Consider the following 15,183-nt stretch of genomic DNA (forward strand, 5'->3'; position numbering starts at 1 on the left):
CTCAGCTGTTCTAGAATGCTCTGCAGTCTCTCAGACTCACCTGTTCTAGAATGCTCTGCAGTCTCTCACTCACCTGTTCTAGAATGCTCTGCAGTCTCTCACTCACCTGTTCTAGAATGCACTGCAGTCTCTCAGTCTCAGACTCTGTTCTAGAATGCTCTGCAGTCTCTCAGACTCAGCTGTTCTAGAATGCTCTGCAGTCTCTCAGACTCAGCTGTTCTAGAATGCTCTGCAGTCTCTCAGACTCAGCTGTTCTAGAATGCTCTGCAGTCTCTCAGACTCACCTGTTCTAGAATGCTCTGCAGTCTCTCAGACTCACCTGTTCTAGAATGCTCTGCAGTCTCTCACTCACCTGTTCTAGAATGCTCTGCAGTCTCTCAGACTCACCTGTTCTAGAATGCTCTGCAGTCTCTCAGACTCAGCTGTTCTAGAATGCACTGCAGTCTCTCAGACTCAGCTGTTCTAGAATGCTCTGCAGTCTCTCAGACTCAGCTGTTCTAGAATGCTCTGCAGTCTCTCAGACTCAGCTGTTCTAGAATGCTCTGCAGTCTCTCAGACTCAGCTGTTCTAGAATGCTCTGCAGTCTCTCAGACTCAGCTGTTCTAGAATGCTCTGCAGTCACTCAGACTCAGCTGTTCTAGTATGATCTACAGTCTCTCAGACTCACCTGTTCTAGAATGCTCTGCAGTCTCTCACTCACCTGTTCTAGAATGCTCTGCAGTCTCTCACTCACCTGTTCTAGAATGCTCTGCAGTCTCTCACTCACCTGTTCTAGAATGCTCTGCAGTCTCTCAGGCTCAGCTGTTCTAGAATGCTCTGCAGTCTCTCAGACTCACCTGTTCTAGAATGCTCTGCAGTCTCTCAGACTCAGCTGTTCTAGTATGCTCTGCAGTCTCTCAGACTCAGCTGTTCTAGAATGCTCTGCAGTCTCTCAGACTCAGCTGTTCTAGAATGCTCTGCAGTCACTCAGACTCAGCTGTTCTAGAATGCTCTGCAGTCTCTCAGACTCAGCTGTTCTAGAATGCTCTGCAGTCTCTCACTCACCTGTTCTAGAATGCACTGCAGTCTCTCAGGCTCCAGGTCGATGACATACTTCCTCTCCTGGCGGCGGTCCAGGTCTTCTAGCAGACGACGGTACGCTGCCTCGTTGAAACTCTCCACACAGATGGCACTCACCTGCACAGAGACAGAGCAATTAACCTGTGTGTGTGTGTGTGTGTGTGTGTGTGTGTGTGTGTGTGTGTGTGTGTGTGTGTGTGTGTGTGTGTGTGTGTGTGTGTGTGTGTGTGTGTGTGTGTGTGTGTGTGTGTGTGTGTGTGTGTGTGTGTGTGTGTGTGCGCACCCATGTTGTGCTCACCTGCCAACCGTTTTGACCTGCACGCTCCATGATTGCCTGTAAGATGGCGTAACCTAGACAACAGAACAGAGACATAGAGACAACCACTCAGACATCACCAACCTGGAGAGATGCCAGGCAGGCCACAAAAATAACATTCCACAAAATTGAAGCTGAAGATAGAATATACTCACTTTGGGGGGAAAATAGATCAAAAAGTTAAGTCAACAAAAACAGTGTCTTGTAGCAATCAAACTAAACGGAAACACTGCAAATCCCAGACGCCCTTTCCCTCGCTCGCTACTTCCCTCTTCCTTATTGTTTGTCTAGTGCAACCCTTCACTACAGTACCCATCACGCCTCCCGGTACTGTCCTGATCGCCTGTCTCTGACACCTCTGCTGTCGGTTCCTGACTCTATCACCCTCTGTCTTTCTATCACTGTTTGTCTCTCTCCCTGATGCCTCCATCATGGTCTCTACAGTTCCCCCTAAACACTCCCAGAGACACAGCAATCACCAACAACAGCTGTCCCTGTGTAAATACTCCTCAGCCTGTCTGTCTGTCTGTCTGTCTGTCTGTCTGTCTGTCTGTCTGTCTGTCTGTCTGTCTGTCTGTCTGTCTGTCTGTCTGTCTGTCTGTCTGTCTGTCTGTCTGTCTGTCTGTCTGTCTGTCTGTCTGTCTGTCTGTCTGTCTGTCTGTCTGTCTGTCTCTCTGTCTGTCTGCCTGTCTGCCTGTCTGTCTGTCCGTGTTCAGACTGTGTAACAGTATGTCTGTCTGTCTGTCCGAGTCCAGACTGTGTAACAGTATGTCTGTCTGTCTGTCCGTGTCCAGACTGTGTGCCAGTATGTCTGTCTGTCCATGTCCAGACTGTGTGCCAGTATGTCTGTCTGTCCGTGTCCAGACTGTGTGCCTATCTCCTGACCAGAACCAAGCCCTGACTATACAACAGACAACAGGAGAAATTGTACAATGAAAAACAAATGTTTATAGACCCTAAATCTGTCAGTTGACAGATGAACACATAAGAATCAGCTTGGGAAGTGATCTTTGTCAACCAATGGGCACACAGCTTACCATGTCTCCCAGCTTACCATGTCTTACCATGTCTCCCAGCTTACCATGTCTCCCAGCTTACCATGTCTCCCAGCTTACCATGTCTCCCAGCTTACCATGTCTCCCAGCTTACCATGTCTCCCAGCTTACCATGTCTCCCAGCTTACCATGTCTCCCACACGTATAGGCCTTAAAAAACCTCAGTATGTTTCAACATGCATTACCTCCCAGGTTAAAATGCATTGCAACAGGTGAACCCTCAGTAGTTGCAGAAGCTAAATCTGTGTGTGTGTGTGTGTGTGTGTGTGTGTGTGTGTGTGTGTGTGTGTGTGTGTGTGTGTGTGTGTGTGTGTGTGTGTGTGTGTGTGTGTGTGTGTGTGTGTGTGTGTGTGTGTGTGTGTGTGTGTGTGTGTGTGTGTGTGTGTGTGTGTGTGTGTGTGTGTGTGTGTGTGTGTGTGTGTGTGTGTGTGCCATGCTGTCTGCAGAGCATGGAGCATATAACAGATCCCTCTTACTGCCCATTTTCCACCACATTACCGACAGCGCAGGGCTGATGGGAAATGCTAATGAACGGCCCTGCCGCTGCGAATCACGTGTGAGTGAAGCGGAAACGGCACCTCCAATCCCCTAGGTGTCGACCGAGCCAAGCCCCAAGCCCGAGCCAAGCCGGGCCAAGACCGAGTCAAGCCCGAGCCAAGACCGAGCCAAGCCCGAGCCAAGCCCGAGCCAAGACCGAGCCAAGCCCGAGCCAAGCCCGAGCCAAGACCGAGCCAAGCCCGAGCCAAGACCGAGCCAAGCCGGGCCACAGAGAGACTGGCAGAGAGGACAGTGAGAAAATGTGGTGTATAGAGGGACTGGCACTGTTAGCCACTCAGAGGGTATAGAGAGACCCTGGCATGGCATGCGGATGTTGGAATGTCTGGCTTAGGGTTCCGTGCTGAGTATTCCCATGACGATAGTCTGGAGTGGAGGGCATCAGCTGTGCCCACTCTACAAACACACACAGCATCAAGGGGACTGGGCTCCCTTTAACCTCTGTCAACAGTTTAACCTTTCCACAAATAATCACAGTTGCAGTTACAGTCAGTTCTGTAACAAGCTGTGTTAATGACTGGGTTGAGCTGTGTGAATGACTGGGTTGAGCTGTGTGAATGACAGGGTTGAGCTGTGTGAATGACAGGGTTGAGCTGTGTGAATGACAGGGTTGAGCTGTGTGAATGACTGGGTTGAGCTGTGTGAATGACTGGGTTGAGCTGTGTGAATGACAGGGTTGAGCTGTGTGAATGACAGGGTTGAGCTGTGTGAATAACTGGGTTGAGCTGTGTGAATGACAGGGTTACCCTAGTAAACTGACCATCCTACCGATCCTCGACTTCGGCGATGTCATCTACAAAATAGCTTCCAACACTCTACTCAGCAAATTGGATGGAGTCTATCACAGTGCCATCTGTTTTGTCACTAAAGCACCTTATACCACCCACCACAGCGACCTGTATGCTCTAGTCGGCTGGCCCTCGCTACATATTCGTCCCCAGACCCACTTGCTCCAGGTCATCTATAAATCTATTCTAGGTAAAGCTCTGCCTTATCTCAGCTCACTGGTCATGATAACAACACCCACCTGTAGCACGCACTCCAGCAGGTATATCTCACTGGTCATCCCCAAAGCCAACACTTCCTTTGGCCGCCTTTCCTTCCAGTTTTCTGCTGCCAGTGACTGGATCGAATTGCAAAAATCGCTGAAGCTGGAGACTTACATTTCCCTCACTAACTTTAAACATCAGCTGTCTGAGCAGCTAACCGATCGCTGCAACTGTACATAGTCCATCTGTAAATAGCCCACCCAATCTACCTACCTCATCCCCATATTGTTTTAATGTACTTTTCTGCTCTTTTGCAGACTAATATCTCTGCTTGCACATCATCATCTGCTCATTTATCACTCCAGTGTTAATCTGATAAATTGTAATTATTTGCTACTATGGCCTATTTATTGCCTTCCTCCTCATGCCTTTTGAACACACTGTATATAGACTTTCTTTTCTCTACTGTGTCATTGACTTGTTTATTGTGTTATTGGCTTGTTTATTGTTTACTCCATGTGTAACTCTGTGTTGTTGTCTGTGTCACACTGCTTTGCTTTATCTTGGCCAGGTCGCAGTTGAAAATGAGAACTTGTTCTCAACTAGCCTACCTGGTTAAATAAAGGTGAAATGCAAAATAAATAAATAAAGTACAGTTGAGCTTTGTTAATAAAGGTGAAATGAAAAATAAATAAATAAAGTACAGTTGAGCTTTGTTAATGACTGGGTTGAGCTGTGTACAGCTGATCTGTGTTAATGACTGGGTTGAGCTGTGTACAGCTGATCTGTGTTAATGACTGGGTTGAGCTGTGTACAGCTGATCTGTGTTAATGACTGGGTTGAGCTGTGTACAGCTGATCTGTGTTAATGACTGGGTTGAGCTGTGTACAGCTGCTCTGTGTTAATGACTGGGTTGAGCTGTGTACAGCTGATCTGTGTTAATGACTGGGTTGAGCTGTGTACAGCTGATCTGTGTTAATGACTGGGTTGAGCTGTGTACAGCGATCTGTGTTAATGACTGTTGAGCTGTAATCTGTGTTAATGACTGGGTTGAGCTGTGTACAGCGATCTGTGTTAATGACTGGGTTGAGCTGTGTACAGCTGATCTGTGTTAATGACTGGGTTGAGCTGTGTACAGCTGATCTGTGTTAATGACTGGGTTGAGCTGTGTACAGCGATCTGTGTTAATGACTGGGTTGAGCTGTGTACAGCTGATCTGTGTTAATGACTGGGTTGAGTTGTGTACAGTACCCGCTCCCTCCATCCCATTCTCCTCTTCCTGCTTCCTGCTTCCCTTAGAATGATACGATTGAATGACAGACTGACTGACTGATTGGCTGACTGATTGGCTGACTGATTGGCTGACTGATTGACTGACTGATTGACTTACTGATTGACTTACTGACTGACTGTCTGGTTGATTGATTGACTGACTGACCAATTGACTGACTGATTGACTGATCTACTGACTGATTAATTGATTGGGTATTGTTTGATTGACAGCTGGTACCTCTGTCTGTGTCGTAGAGGAATACGAAGCGGCTCCAGTCATAGTGGTCCAGCAGGGACAGCAGAGCTCCTCTGATAGAGGGGCGGAGCTGCAGGGTGAACTGGCCCTCCCCCTCCGTGGGGAAACTGGGCGTGACCAGGGAGATGTGCAGAGCGCTGCAGAACGACGTCAGGGTGTGCACCGAACGCTTGTCGTACAGGCCGAAGATGGCAAACACACCCCGCGAGTACTGTGAACAGACTGCAGGGAGAAAGAGAGAGAAGGAGGAGGGAAGGGGAAGGGAGTGGATGAGAATGCTTAAAGGCTACTTGGATTGTATAAATGCAATAGACATTTGACATAGAGCCAGAAGAACACACTGGGAATACTGAGAAAAGAATGCAGGCACAGAGGCAGAGAAAGAGATGCTCATTAATGTATATTCACACAGTGGAATCTCGTGTAATACGTCAAACATTATAACAAGTGGATGCTGCAGTTTTATCTTCCATAATTACAACAACACATTGCAGCTGCTGTATCAGAGAGAGTGTGTGTGTGTGTGTGTGTGTGTGTGTGTGTGTGTGTGTGTGTGTGTGTGTGTGTGTGTGTGTGTGTGTGTGTGTGTGTGTGTGTGTGTGTGTGTGTGTGTGTGTGTGTGTGTGTGTGTGTGTGTGTGTGTGTGTGTGTGTGTGTGATTGTCAAAAGAGCTAACAAAAAACACAGAAAATAATCATTGCAACTTGATTTTCATATCACAGAAATGTCTCCCGGTAATTATTTTGGCCAATTCCACAGTAGAGAGCCAAACACTGATAACATAATTACTACACATAAGCAATCAGTTTCCGCTGACTCCTCTGGGAGGTCATCTCTCACACAGACAACACAACAACAACAACACCAACAACAAATTAAGCAAATAATTATGACTCATGTCTCTCTGTTACAATTCAATGATGATGTATGCCACCCATCTCCCTAAAATCCTTCAGCTGTTTCAACACAGAGAGAGAGAGGAGGGAGAGGGAGAGGGAGAGGGAGAGGGAGAGAGAGAGGGAGAGAGAGAGAGAGAGAGAGAGAGAGAGAGAGAGAGAGAGAGAGAGAGAGAGAGAGAGAGAGAGAGGAGAGAGAGAGAGAGAGAGAGAGAGAGAGAGAGAGAGAGAGAGAGAGAGGAGAGAGAGAGAGAGAGAGAGAGAGAGAGAGAGAGAGAGAGAGAGAGAGAGAGAGAGGAGAGAGAGAGGAGAGAGAGAGAGAGAGAGAGAGAGAGAGAGAGAGAGAGAGAGAGAGAGAGAGAGAGAGAGAGAGAGAGAGAGAGAGAGAGAGGGAGGGAGGGAGAGGGAGAGGGAGAGAGAGAGAGAGAGAGAGAGAGGAGAGGGAGAGAGAGGAGAGAGAGAGAGAGAGAGAGAGAGAGAGAGAGAGAGAGAGAGAGAGAGAGAGAGAGGGAGAGAGAGAGAGAGAGAGAGAGAGAGAGAGAGAGAGAGAGAGAGAGGGAGAGAGAGAGAGGGAGAGAGAGGGAGGGAGGGAGAGAGAGAGAGGGAGGAGAGAGAAAGAGCCCCCTCTGACATGTCTGTCTCTTGTCTGAAAACGTTCCCTCTGCTTTCACCTCTCTGCCACCGTATGTCACTCATATACTTCTCAGTTACAGGAGGGTGATGCGATGACACTATGTCAGGGCCCTGAATCTGGGCTGATATGAACAGGGATTAGACACTATGTCAGGGCCCTGAATCTGGGCTGATATGAACAGGGATTAAACACTATTTCAGGGCCCTGAATCTGGGCTGACACGAACAGGGATTAGACACTATGTCAGGGCCCAGAATCTGGGCTGATATGAACAGGGATTAGACACTATGTCAGGGCCCTGAATCTGGGCTGATATGAACAGAGATTAAACACTCATTAGGTATTAAAAGACACCATAATCCACATGGACATTCATCTAATTCACTTTCACTATCAGAGGTAAGGCTCCTGCATGCTTCCTATTCTTTGTTGAGTCAAAGCCGAAGTTCGGAAGCCGAAGTCTACACTTCTCATTCGGTGACTGGTCAACGGTAGGGATTCTTCAATGACCTGTTTGTTGTCGTTCAACGAGAGACAACTTGTTTTCATGTACATTTCTTCATTGAGAATTACTGCACCAAACATCTTAGTTATCTGTGAAATTGAGCGACTTAAATCTCCTCTGCAAAAACTTAATAACGTCTTGAGTTATTTTATCTTGCGTTATCTTGAGTTATCTTAAATGAATTCTGACTATATTAATTCTGTCTACGGCGTGGATGGACAAACCAAACTATTACCGCTTTTATGTCGTTTCTAGCGAAGGTCTTTTAAGGGAGTATGTGTAGCCGACTTCTGATAGGAGCAAACCTAGTATGCTGACGCCTTGACAGAGTTCACCTTGGCTCACAGTCAACATGGGGCGGCAGCATAGCCTAATGGTTAGAGCGTTGGACTAGTAAACGGAAGGTTGCGAGTTCAAAGGGAGAGAGGGAGAGAGAGAGGGGAGAGAGAGAGAGAGAGAGAGAGAGAGAGAGAGAGAGAGGGAGGAGAGAGAAAGAGCCCCTGAAAACGTTCCCTCTGCTTTCACCTCTCTGACAAGGTACAAATCTGTCGTTCTACCCTGAACAGGCAGTTAACCTACTGTTCCCAGGCCATCATTGAAAATAAGAATATGTTCTTAACTGACTTGCCTGGTTAAATAAAGGTAAAATTAAATAAAAAAAAATTAAACATACACCTATGGAGAGAACTGAAAGCAATTTGAAATGTAACTATATTGCTTTCTATATACAGTGTTGTAACAATGTACAAAAGGGAAAATAAATAAACATACATATGGGTTGTATTTACAATGGAGTTTGTTCTTCACTGGTTGCCCTTTTCTTGTTGCAACAGGTCACAAATCCCCATCTATCTCTCTCTGTCTGTCTCTCTGTCTAGCCTCCTACTGTTATATTTACACCATCTCTTCAGCAACCTGACCACTATGATACCACTAACTTTGTTAACACAATAAAGATGAACAACATTTCACAGCATATGTGTGGTTTAAAAGCCAATCCCTACAGAGTGTCTCAGCAGCAGATATGTTAAACCCTCCACAGGGAGCTCAGCTACAGCTACCGCTACATACACAGCATCTACAACCATTACCCAACATCGCACAGCGCTCGGTGCTCTCTCTCTCTCTCTCTCTCTCTCTCTCTCTCTCTCTCTCTCTCTCTCTCTCTCTCTCTCTCTCTGAATCTCTCTCTCTCACTCTCTCCCTCTCTCTCTCTCAGAGATCTCTCTCTCCCCTCTCTCTCTCTCTCTCTCTCTCTCTATCTCACTCTCTCTCTCTCTCTCTCTCCTCTCTCTCTCTCTCTCTCTCTCTCTCTCCCTCTCTCTCTCTTCTCTCTCTCTCTCTCTCTCTCTTCTCTCTCTCTCTCTCTCTCTCTCTCTCTCTCTCTCTCTCTCTCTCTCTCTCTCTCTCTCTCTCTCAGGGCTCTCTCTCTCTCTCTGTCTCTCTCTTAAACTCTCTCTCTCCTCTCCCTGATCTCTCTCTCTCTCACTCTGTTTCTCTCTCTCCCTCTCTCTCACTCTCTCTCCATCTCTCCATATGTTTACATTGCCAAAGCAAGTAATATTATGTCAATATACAGTGTTGTAATGATGTGCAAACAGTTAAAATACAAAAGGGAAAATAAATAAACAGAAATATTGATTTTATTTACAATGGTGTTTGTTCTTCATTGGTTGCCCTTTTCTCGTTGAGGGCCAAACAGCATTCCAGTTTGCTCTGTTTCATTCCAGTTTGCTCTGTTTCATTCCAGTTTGCTCTGTTTCATTGCAGTTTGCTCTGTTTCATTCCAGTTTGCTCTGTTTCATTCCAGTTTGCTCTGTTTTTTCCAGTTTGCTCTGTTTCATTCCAGTTTGCTCTGTTTCATTCCAGTTTGCTCTGTTTCATTCCAGTTTGCTCATTGAAAATAAGAATATGTTCTCTGTTTCATTCCAGTTTGCTCTGTTTCATTCCAGTTTGCTCTGTTTAAACATTTCAGTTTGCTCTGTTTCATTCCAGTTTGAAATGTTTCATTCCAGTTTGCTCTGTTTCATTCAGTTTGTAACAATGTACAAAAGTTTGCTCTGTTTAAACATTTCATTTGCTCTGTTTTACAATTCCAGTTTGCTCTTTTCTGTTTGCTCTGTTTCATTCCAGTTTGCTCTGTTTCATTCCAGTTTGCTCTGTTTCATTCCAGTTTGCTCTGTTTCTCTGTTTCATTCCAGTTTGCTCTGTTTCATTCCAGTTTGCTCTGTTTTTTTCCATTTGCTCTGTTTCATTCCAACCTGTTTCATTCAGTTGATACCACTAGTTTGCTCTTTCCAGTTTCAGTTCCAGTTTGCTCTCCAGTTTGCTCTGTTTTTTCCAGTTTGCTCTGTTTCATTCCAGTTTGCTCTGTTTCATTCCAGTTTGCTCTGTTTCATTCCAGTTTGCTCTGTTTTTTCCAGTTTGCTCTGTTTCATTCCAGTTTGCTCTGTTTCATTCCAGTTTTTTTCCAGTTTGCTCTGTTTCATTCCAGTTTGCTCTGTTTCATTCCAGTTTGCTCTGTTTCATTCCAGTTTGCTCTGTTTTTTTCCAGTTTGCTCTGTTTCATTCCAGTTTGCTCTGTTTCATTCCAGTTTGCTCTGTTTCATTCCAGTTTGCTCTGTTTCATTCCAGTTTGCTCTGTTTCATTCCAGTTTGCTCTGTTTTTTTCCAGTTTGCTCTGTTTCCAGTTTGCTCTCCAGTTTGCTCTGTTTCATTCCAGTTTGCTCTGTTTCATTCCAGTTTGCTCTGTTTTTTCTTTGCTCTGTTTTTTTCCAGTTTGCTCTGTTTCATTCCAGTTTGCTTTTTCATTCAGTTGCCAAAGTTTATTCCAGTTTGCTCTGTTTTTTTGTAGTTTGCTCTGTTTCAAAAGTTTGCTCTGTTTCATTCCAGTTTGCTCTGTTTTATTTACAAGTTTGTTTTCATTCCAGTTTGCTTCATTGTTTGCTCTTTTTTTCAGTTTGCTCTGTTTCATTCCAGTTTGCTCTGTTTCATTCCAGTTTGCTCTGTTTCATTCCAGTTTGCTCTGTTTCATTCCAGTTTGCTCTGTTTTTTTCCAGTTTGCTCTGTTTTTTTTCAGTTTGCTCTGTTTCATTCCAGTTTGCTCTGTTTTTTTCCAGTTTGCTCTGTTTCATTCCAGTTTGCTCTGTTTCATTCCAGTTTGCTCTGTTTCATTCCAGTTTGCTCTGTTTCATTCCAGTTTGCTCTGTTTCATTCGTTTGCTCTGTTTTTTTCCAGTTTGCTCTGTTTTTTTCCAGTTTGCTCTGTTTTTTTCCAGTTTGCTCTGTTTTTTGCCAGTTTGCTCTGTTTCATTCCAGTTTGCTCTGTTTCATTCCAGTTTGCTCTGTTTTTTTGCTCTGTTTTTTCAGTTTGCTCTGTTTCATTCCAGTTTGCTCTGTTTTTTCCAGTTTGCTCTGTTTTTTTCCAGTTTGCTCTGTTTCATTCGTTTGCTCTGTTTTTTTCCAGTTTGCTCTGTTTTTTTCCAGTTTGCTCTGTTTTTTTCCAGTTTGCTCTGTTTTTTTCCAGTTTGCTCTGTTTTTTTCCAGTTTGCTCTGTTTTTTTCCAGTTTGCTCTGTTTCATTTTCCAGTTTGCTCTGTTTTTTTCCAGTTTGCTCTGTTTCATTCCAGTTTGCTCTGTTTTTTTCCAATGTGTCAAATAATTGTCTTTTTTTTCTGAGGATGTTCTCATGTTTTGTTAATAATAATTCAGAGGTTGCTGATCGATGATCAGGGGGTGATCAGTCCTTCATTCCAAATATTGGGGAAGATGCCAGAGTTAAGGATAATGTTAAAGAGTTTTAGTATAGCCAATTTTAATTTGTGGTCTGTATATTTTATCATTTCATTTCGGATACCATCAACCCCACAGGCCTTTTGGGTTGGAGGGCTAGTATTTTGTCCTGTAGGTCATTCAATTTAATTGGAGAATCCAGTGGGTTCTGGTGGTCTTTAATAGTTGATTCTAAGATTTGTATTTGATCATGTATATATTTTTGCTGTTTTTTCTTTGTTATAGAGCCAAAAATATTGGAGAAGTTTATCCATTCATCTCTGTTTGGATAGATAACTCTTTGAGAGATTTCCAATCTTCCCAGAAGTGATTAGATTCTATGGATTCTTCAGTTACATTGAGCTGATTTCTGACATGCTGTTCCTTCTTTTCCGTAGTGTATTTCTGTATTGTTTTAGTGATTCACCATAATGAAGGTGGAGGCTCAGGTTTTCTGGGTTTCTATATTTTTGGTTGGATACATTTCTCAATTTCTTACTTAGGTTTTTGGATTCTTCATCAAACCATTTGTCATTGTTGTTAATTCTCTTAGGTTGTCTGCTTGACATTTTTAGATTTGATGAGGAAGCTGAGAGGTCAAATATACTGTTGAGGTTTTCTACTGCCAAGTTTACACCTTCACTATGACAGTGAAACCTTTTGTCCAGGAAATTGTCTGGAAGGGATTTAATTGGTTGTTGCTCTATTTTTCTTCCATCAATAGCATTTCTGAATATTACTCAGTTCCTTTGGCTTTGATGCCTCATGATTGAGCATAGCTCTGTTCAAGTAGACTGTGATTTTACTGTGATCTGATAGGGGTGTCAGGGGACTGACTGTGGACGCTCTGAGAGACTCTGGGTTGAGGTCAGTGATAAACTAGTCTACAGTTGTCACGTCTACTCACGCTCCTCCCCTACGGTGTTCGATGTCGCTGGTTTACTAAACACCGGTCCTGGCAACCATCATTAGACGCACCTGGCATTCATCATAGGCTCACCTGGACACCATTAACTCACTCATTACCTTCCCTTTATCTGGCTCTCCCTTGGGTTCATTCCCAAGGCAGTATTGACTATGTGTTTCATGTCTGTAAACTACTTGTGTTTCTTGTATTGGGCCATGTTCCGTTTATAATTTAACTGCACCTGCACTTGCTTCTCAACTCCCAGCGTCTACTTTACAGAAGTCTGCCTCACCAAATGGATGCAGCAGGAAATCAGGACATCCCCCCCAGACGGTCGACGAACAGGGATACCTACTTCGTCACCACGATCACCTGGCGCAAATGGGGAAGGCTAGTAGAGTGGGGTGAGAGCCTACTCCAACTACTGTAGGATGATCAGACCGTTGCTCACCTTCCGGACTGCAGCAGCATTGGTCCTTGCAGTGTTATTTTGAATATCCATGGGGTACTGTATTGTAATGACCTCTGGACAGGGATCAGCCTAATTGGGGCTTTAAAGGCCTCTGCATTTGGGATTAGGGGGCTGTGAAACTCTCCTGCCATTGTTGGGCTCAGGAGTTTTCACACATCTGACTTCACACCAGTGCTTATTGAAGGTGAAGCCAGGTCTGTTCTGTCCTAGCAACTTGGTAGCTTAGTATACTTGTTTGCTTAGCTTTATATAACAAAATAACCTAGAGATCATTGTCTTTTACTTTCTGGCTTTAGAAGTAGGTTCAGACTGTATATTACTCACTCAGTTCTGTGTCCAGGTTCCACTGTGTTTCTTCTGCAGGTTTTGGTTTGTTAGAAGTTTTTTAATGATAGTCGTTGGTAGTAATAGTCCATTCTGGTTGGTTTTAGGTATGGAATTGTGATTTGGATTGAAGGTTTTAGTATTGAGGTTAGTATCCTGTGTAAGTCCTTGTGCAAAAATAATACCATTTTATCTACATTTATCCAACTCTAATTCTCTATGTTTTGCAGAAGAACTCAGGAGCCCCCTCTCTCTCTTTCTGCATGCTGGGAGTGTTTAGTAGTTGACAGGCCATGTGTAGTTGAGCTGAATTGATACATTCTGATGATTATTTGTAAGGAATGTGTTGATGCCGATTTCTCCCCTGTCGAGTCCTTCGACTAGAGTGGTAATCGCTAATTTGCCTCCATTTATTACGCATGATCAAATACAGAAAGAAGTGAGTCGGTTTGGTAAGTTTGATAGCAGATTTGTACTGTTGCCAGGTTTTCAGGCAGATGCCGTCGAGCATGTTGTGTTCCAGAGGCAAATGTTAATGTGTCTGAATAACAATGAGCAACAGCTAAATGTGTATTTTAAAGTGAGCATGGTGAGGTGCTCTACGTAGGATTTGCCAGCACAGTCTAATGTGTTTTGAGTGTGGGGATTTGGGCCATAAGAGCTTTGTATGCCCACATAAAGGCCGTAGACAAGGTGAGGGTACAAGTGCCAGTTGGGGAAATCGAGGTGAACGTGCAGGTGGGCAATGAGACGCAGGCATCAGAAACTGGACCTAGTCAGGCTACAGACGGTGATGTAGATGAGGCTGGGCTTAGTCAGGTTATGGATGGTGGTGTACATGAGGGGAGGGGAGGGGGACCAGAGAGGAAGGGCAGGTGATCAGGATGGGAGATGGAGATGAGGAGGAGGAAGGTGAGTCTGAGGAAGAGGATGATGAGGCCTTTTTTTCAGACTCCTCTTCAATGGGTCCCGGAGATGACAGCCAGTCAAGCAGAAGGGTCAAAGTACACGGTGAGGGAACAGTCAAGGTTCCTGGATGAGACCAGGGGGAAAAAAGTTACTCTTGAGGCTTTTTTTCCCAATCTAAGAAAGTTTGTAAGATCAGTACAACATACAATGAAAAATGAGGGTGTCCTCTCACCCAGGAAACGCTTTAGGTTGGAAGTGGGTCACAACAGTGCGTAAAGGTCAACCTTCAGACACTGTTTAGATGTATAGTTCCTTCCTGGCACTGGGGCTTTTTGAGCTTTGCTATTGGTCTCTTTCTCTGCTGGCTTTTCTCCCACTTCTTATGGAGACTCTTTGGGTAGGCTCGCTCAATATAAATGTTGCCAGAGATGCGGGAAAGATGAGTGTGTTGGGTGAATATGTAAAACAAAAAAAAGTACAGGTGTTGTTTCTGCAGGAGACTCATAGTGATGTGGTGAATGAAGTCAATTTGGGGCTCTGGTGGAAAGGGGCTTGAGCCATGGGTCATGTTGAGACAAGGGACACATTTTAGTGGCAGTCCTTTTTGTACCAGGTCTTTCTGTAAAAATTTGCTCCTCAAAGAAGGTGTGTAGGGGTGGGCTGCTTGTCGTAAAAGCAGACATGGGTTATAACATGGGTTTTAACTTTAGAAATGTGTATGCGCCTAACACAGGGAGAGAGAGTGGGGTTCAACTTGGGTGTCTTAGCAGGAAACCTCACAGGTAGCGCCTGAGGAGACGCTGGTGTTTGGCAGGGACTGGAAATGTACAATGGATTTTACTAAAGACAGAAATGGGGAGGAGCCTCATTCAGGGTCAGTCAGAGTGTTAAGGGACATCATTAATCAGTTTGAGCTAGTAGATGTTTGGAGAACTAGATATCATGACACAAGACAGTAAACGTGGGTGTAGGTCTTTGTGGCTAGGGTTAGTGCAGCCTGACTTGATCGTTTATACATGTCCAGGAATCAGAGCAATAGGCTGTTGAGCTCTACCATTCTCCTGGTGTTTATTTCACAAGGGCATCCTATTGGAAGTTTAATGTAAAGCTCTTGCAAGATGCCACTTTTTGCTCAGGTCTGGTGCAACCAATTACCCTGAACAAGGCAGTTAACCCACTGTTCCGAGGCTGTCATTGAAAATAAGAATTTGTTCTTAACTGACTTGCCTAGGTAAATAAAGGTAAAATTAAATTGCGTAAGTGGA

At 44.6% G+C, this 15,183-nt stretch overlaps 1 protein-coding gene across 3 annotated transcripts in view; it reads right to left on the reverse strand.

The window, feature by feature from the left end:
* Positions 1 to 15,183, reverse strand: part of gria4a (glutamate receptor, ionotropic, AMPA 4a) — a 182,235-nt gene that overhangs the window by 96,546 nt on the left and 70,506 nt on the right. For all 3 annotated transcript variants that reach the window (XM_046316517.1, XM_046316516.1, XM_046316515.1), the window contains exons 3-5: positions 5,485 to 5,724; positions 1,358 to 1,410; positions 1,045 to 1,176 (exon numbers count right to left, since the gene is read on the reverse strand). In XM_046316517.1, the coding sequence (XP_046172473.1) occupies positions 1,045 to 1,176; positions 1,358 to 1,410; positions 5,485 to 5,724 (425 nt within the window). The remainder of the gene's footprint in view (positions 1 to 1,044; positions 1,177 to 1,357; positions 1,411 to 5,484; positions 5,725 to 15,183) is intronic.

The sequence above is a fragment of the Oncorhynchus gorbuscha genome, linkage group LG19, assembly GCF_021184085.1.
Source record: "Oncorhynchus gorbuscha isolate QuinsamMale2020 ecotype Even-year linkage group LG19, OgorEven_v1.0, whole genome shotgun sequence".
NCBI lineage: Eukaryota > Metazoa > Chordata > Actinopteri > Salmoniformes > Salmonidae > Oncorhynchus > Oncorhynchus gorbuscha.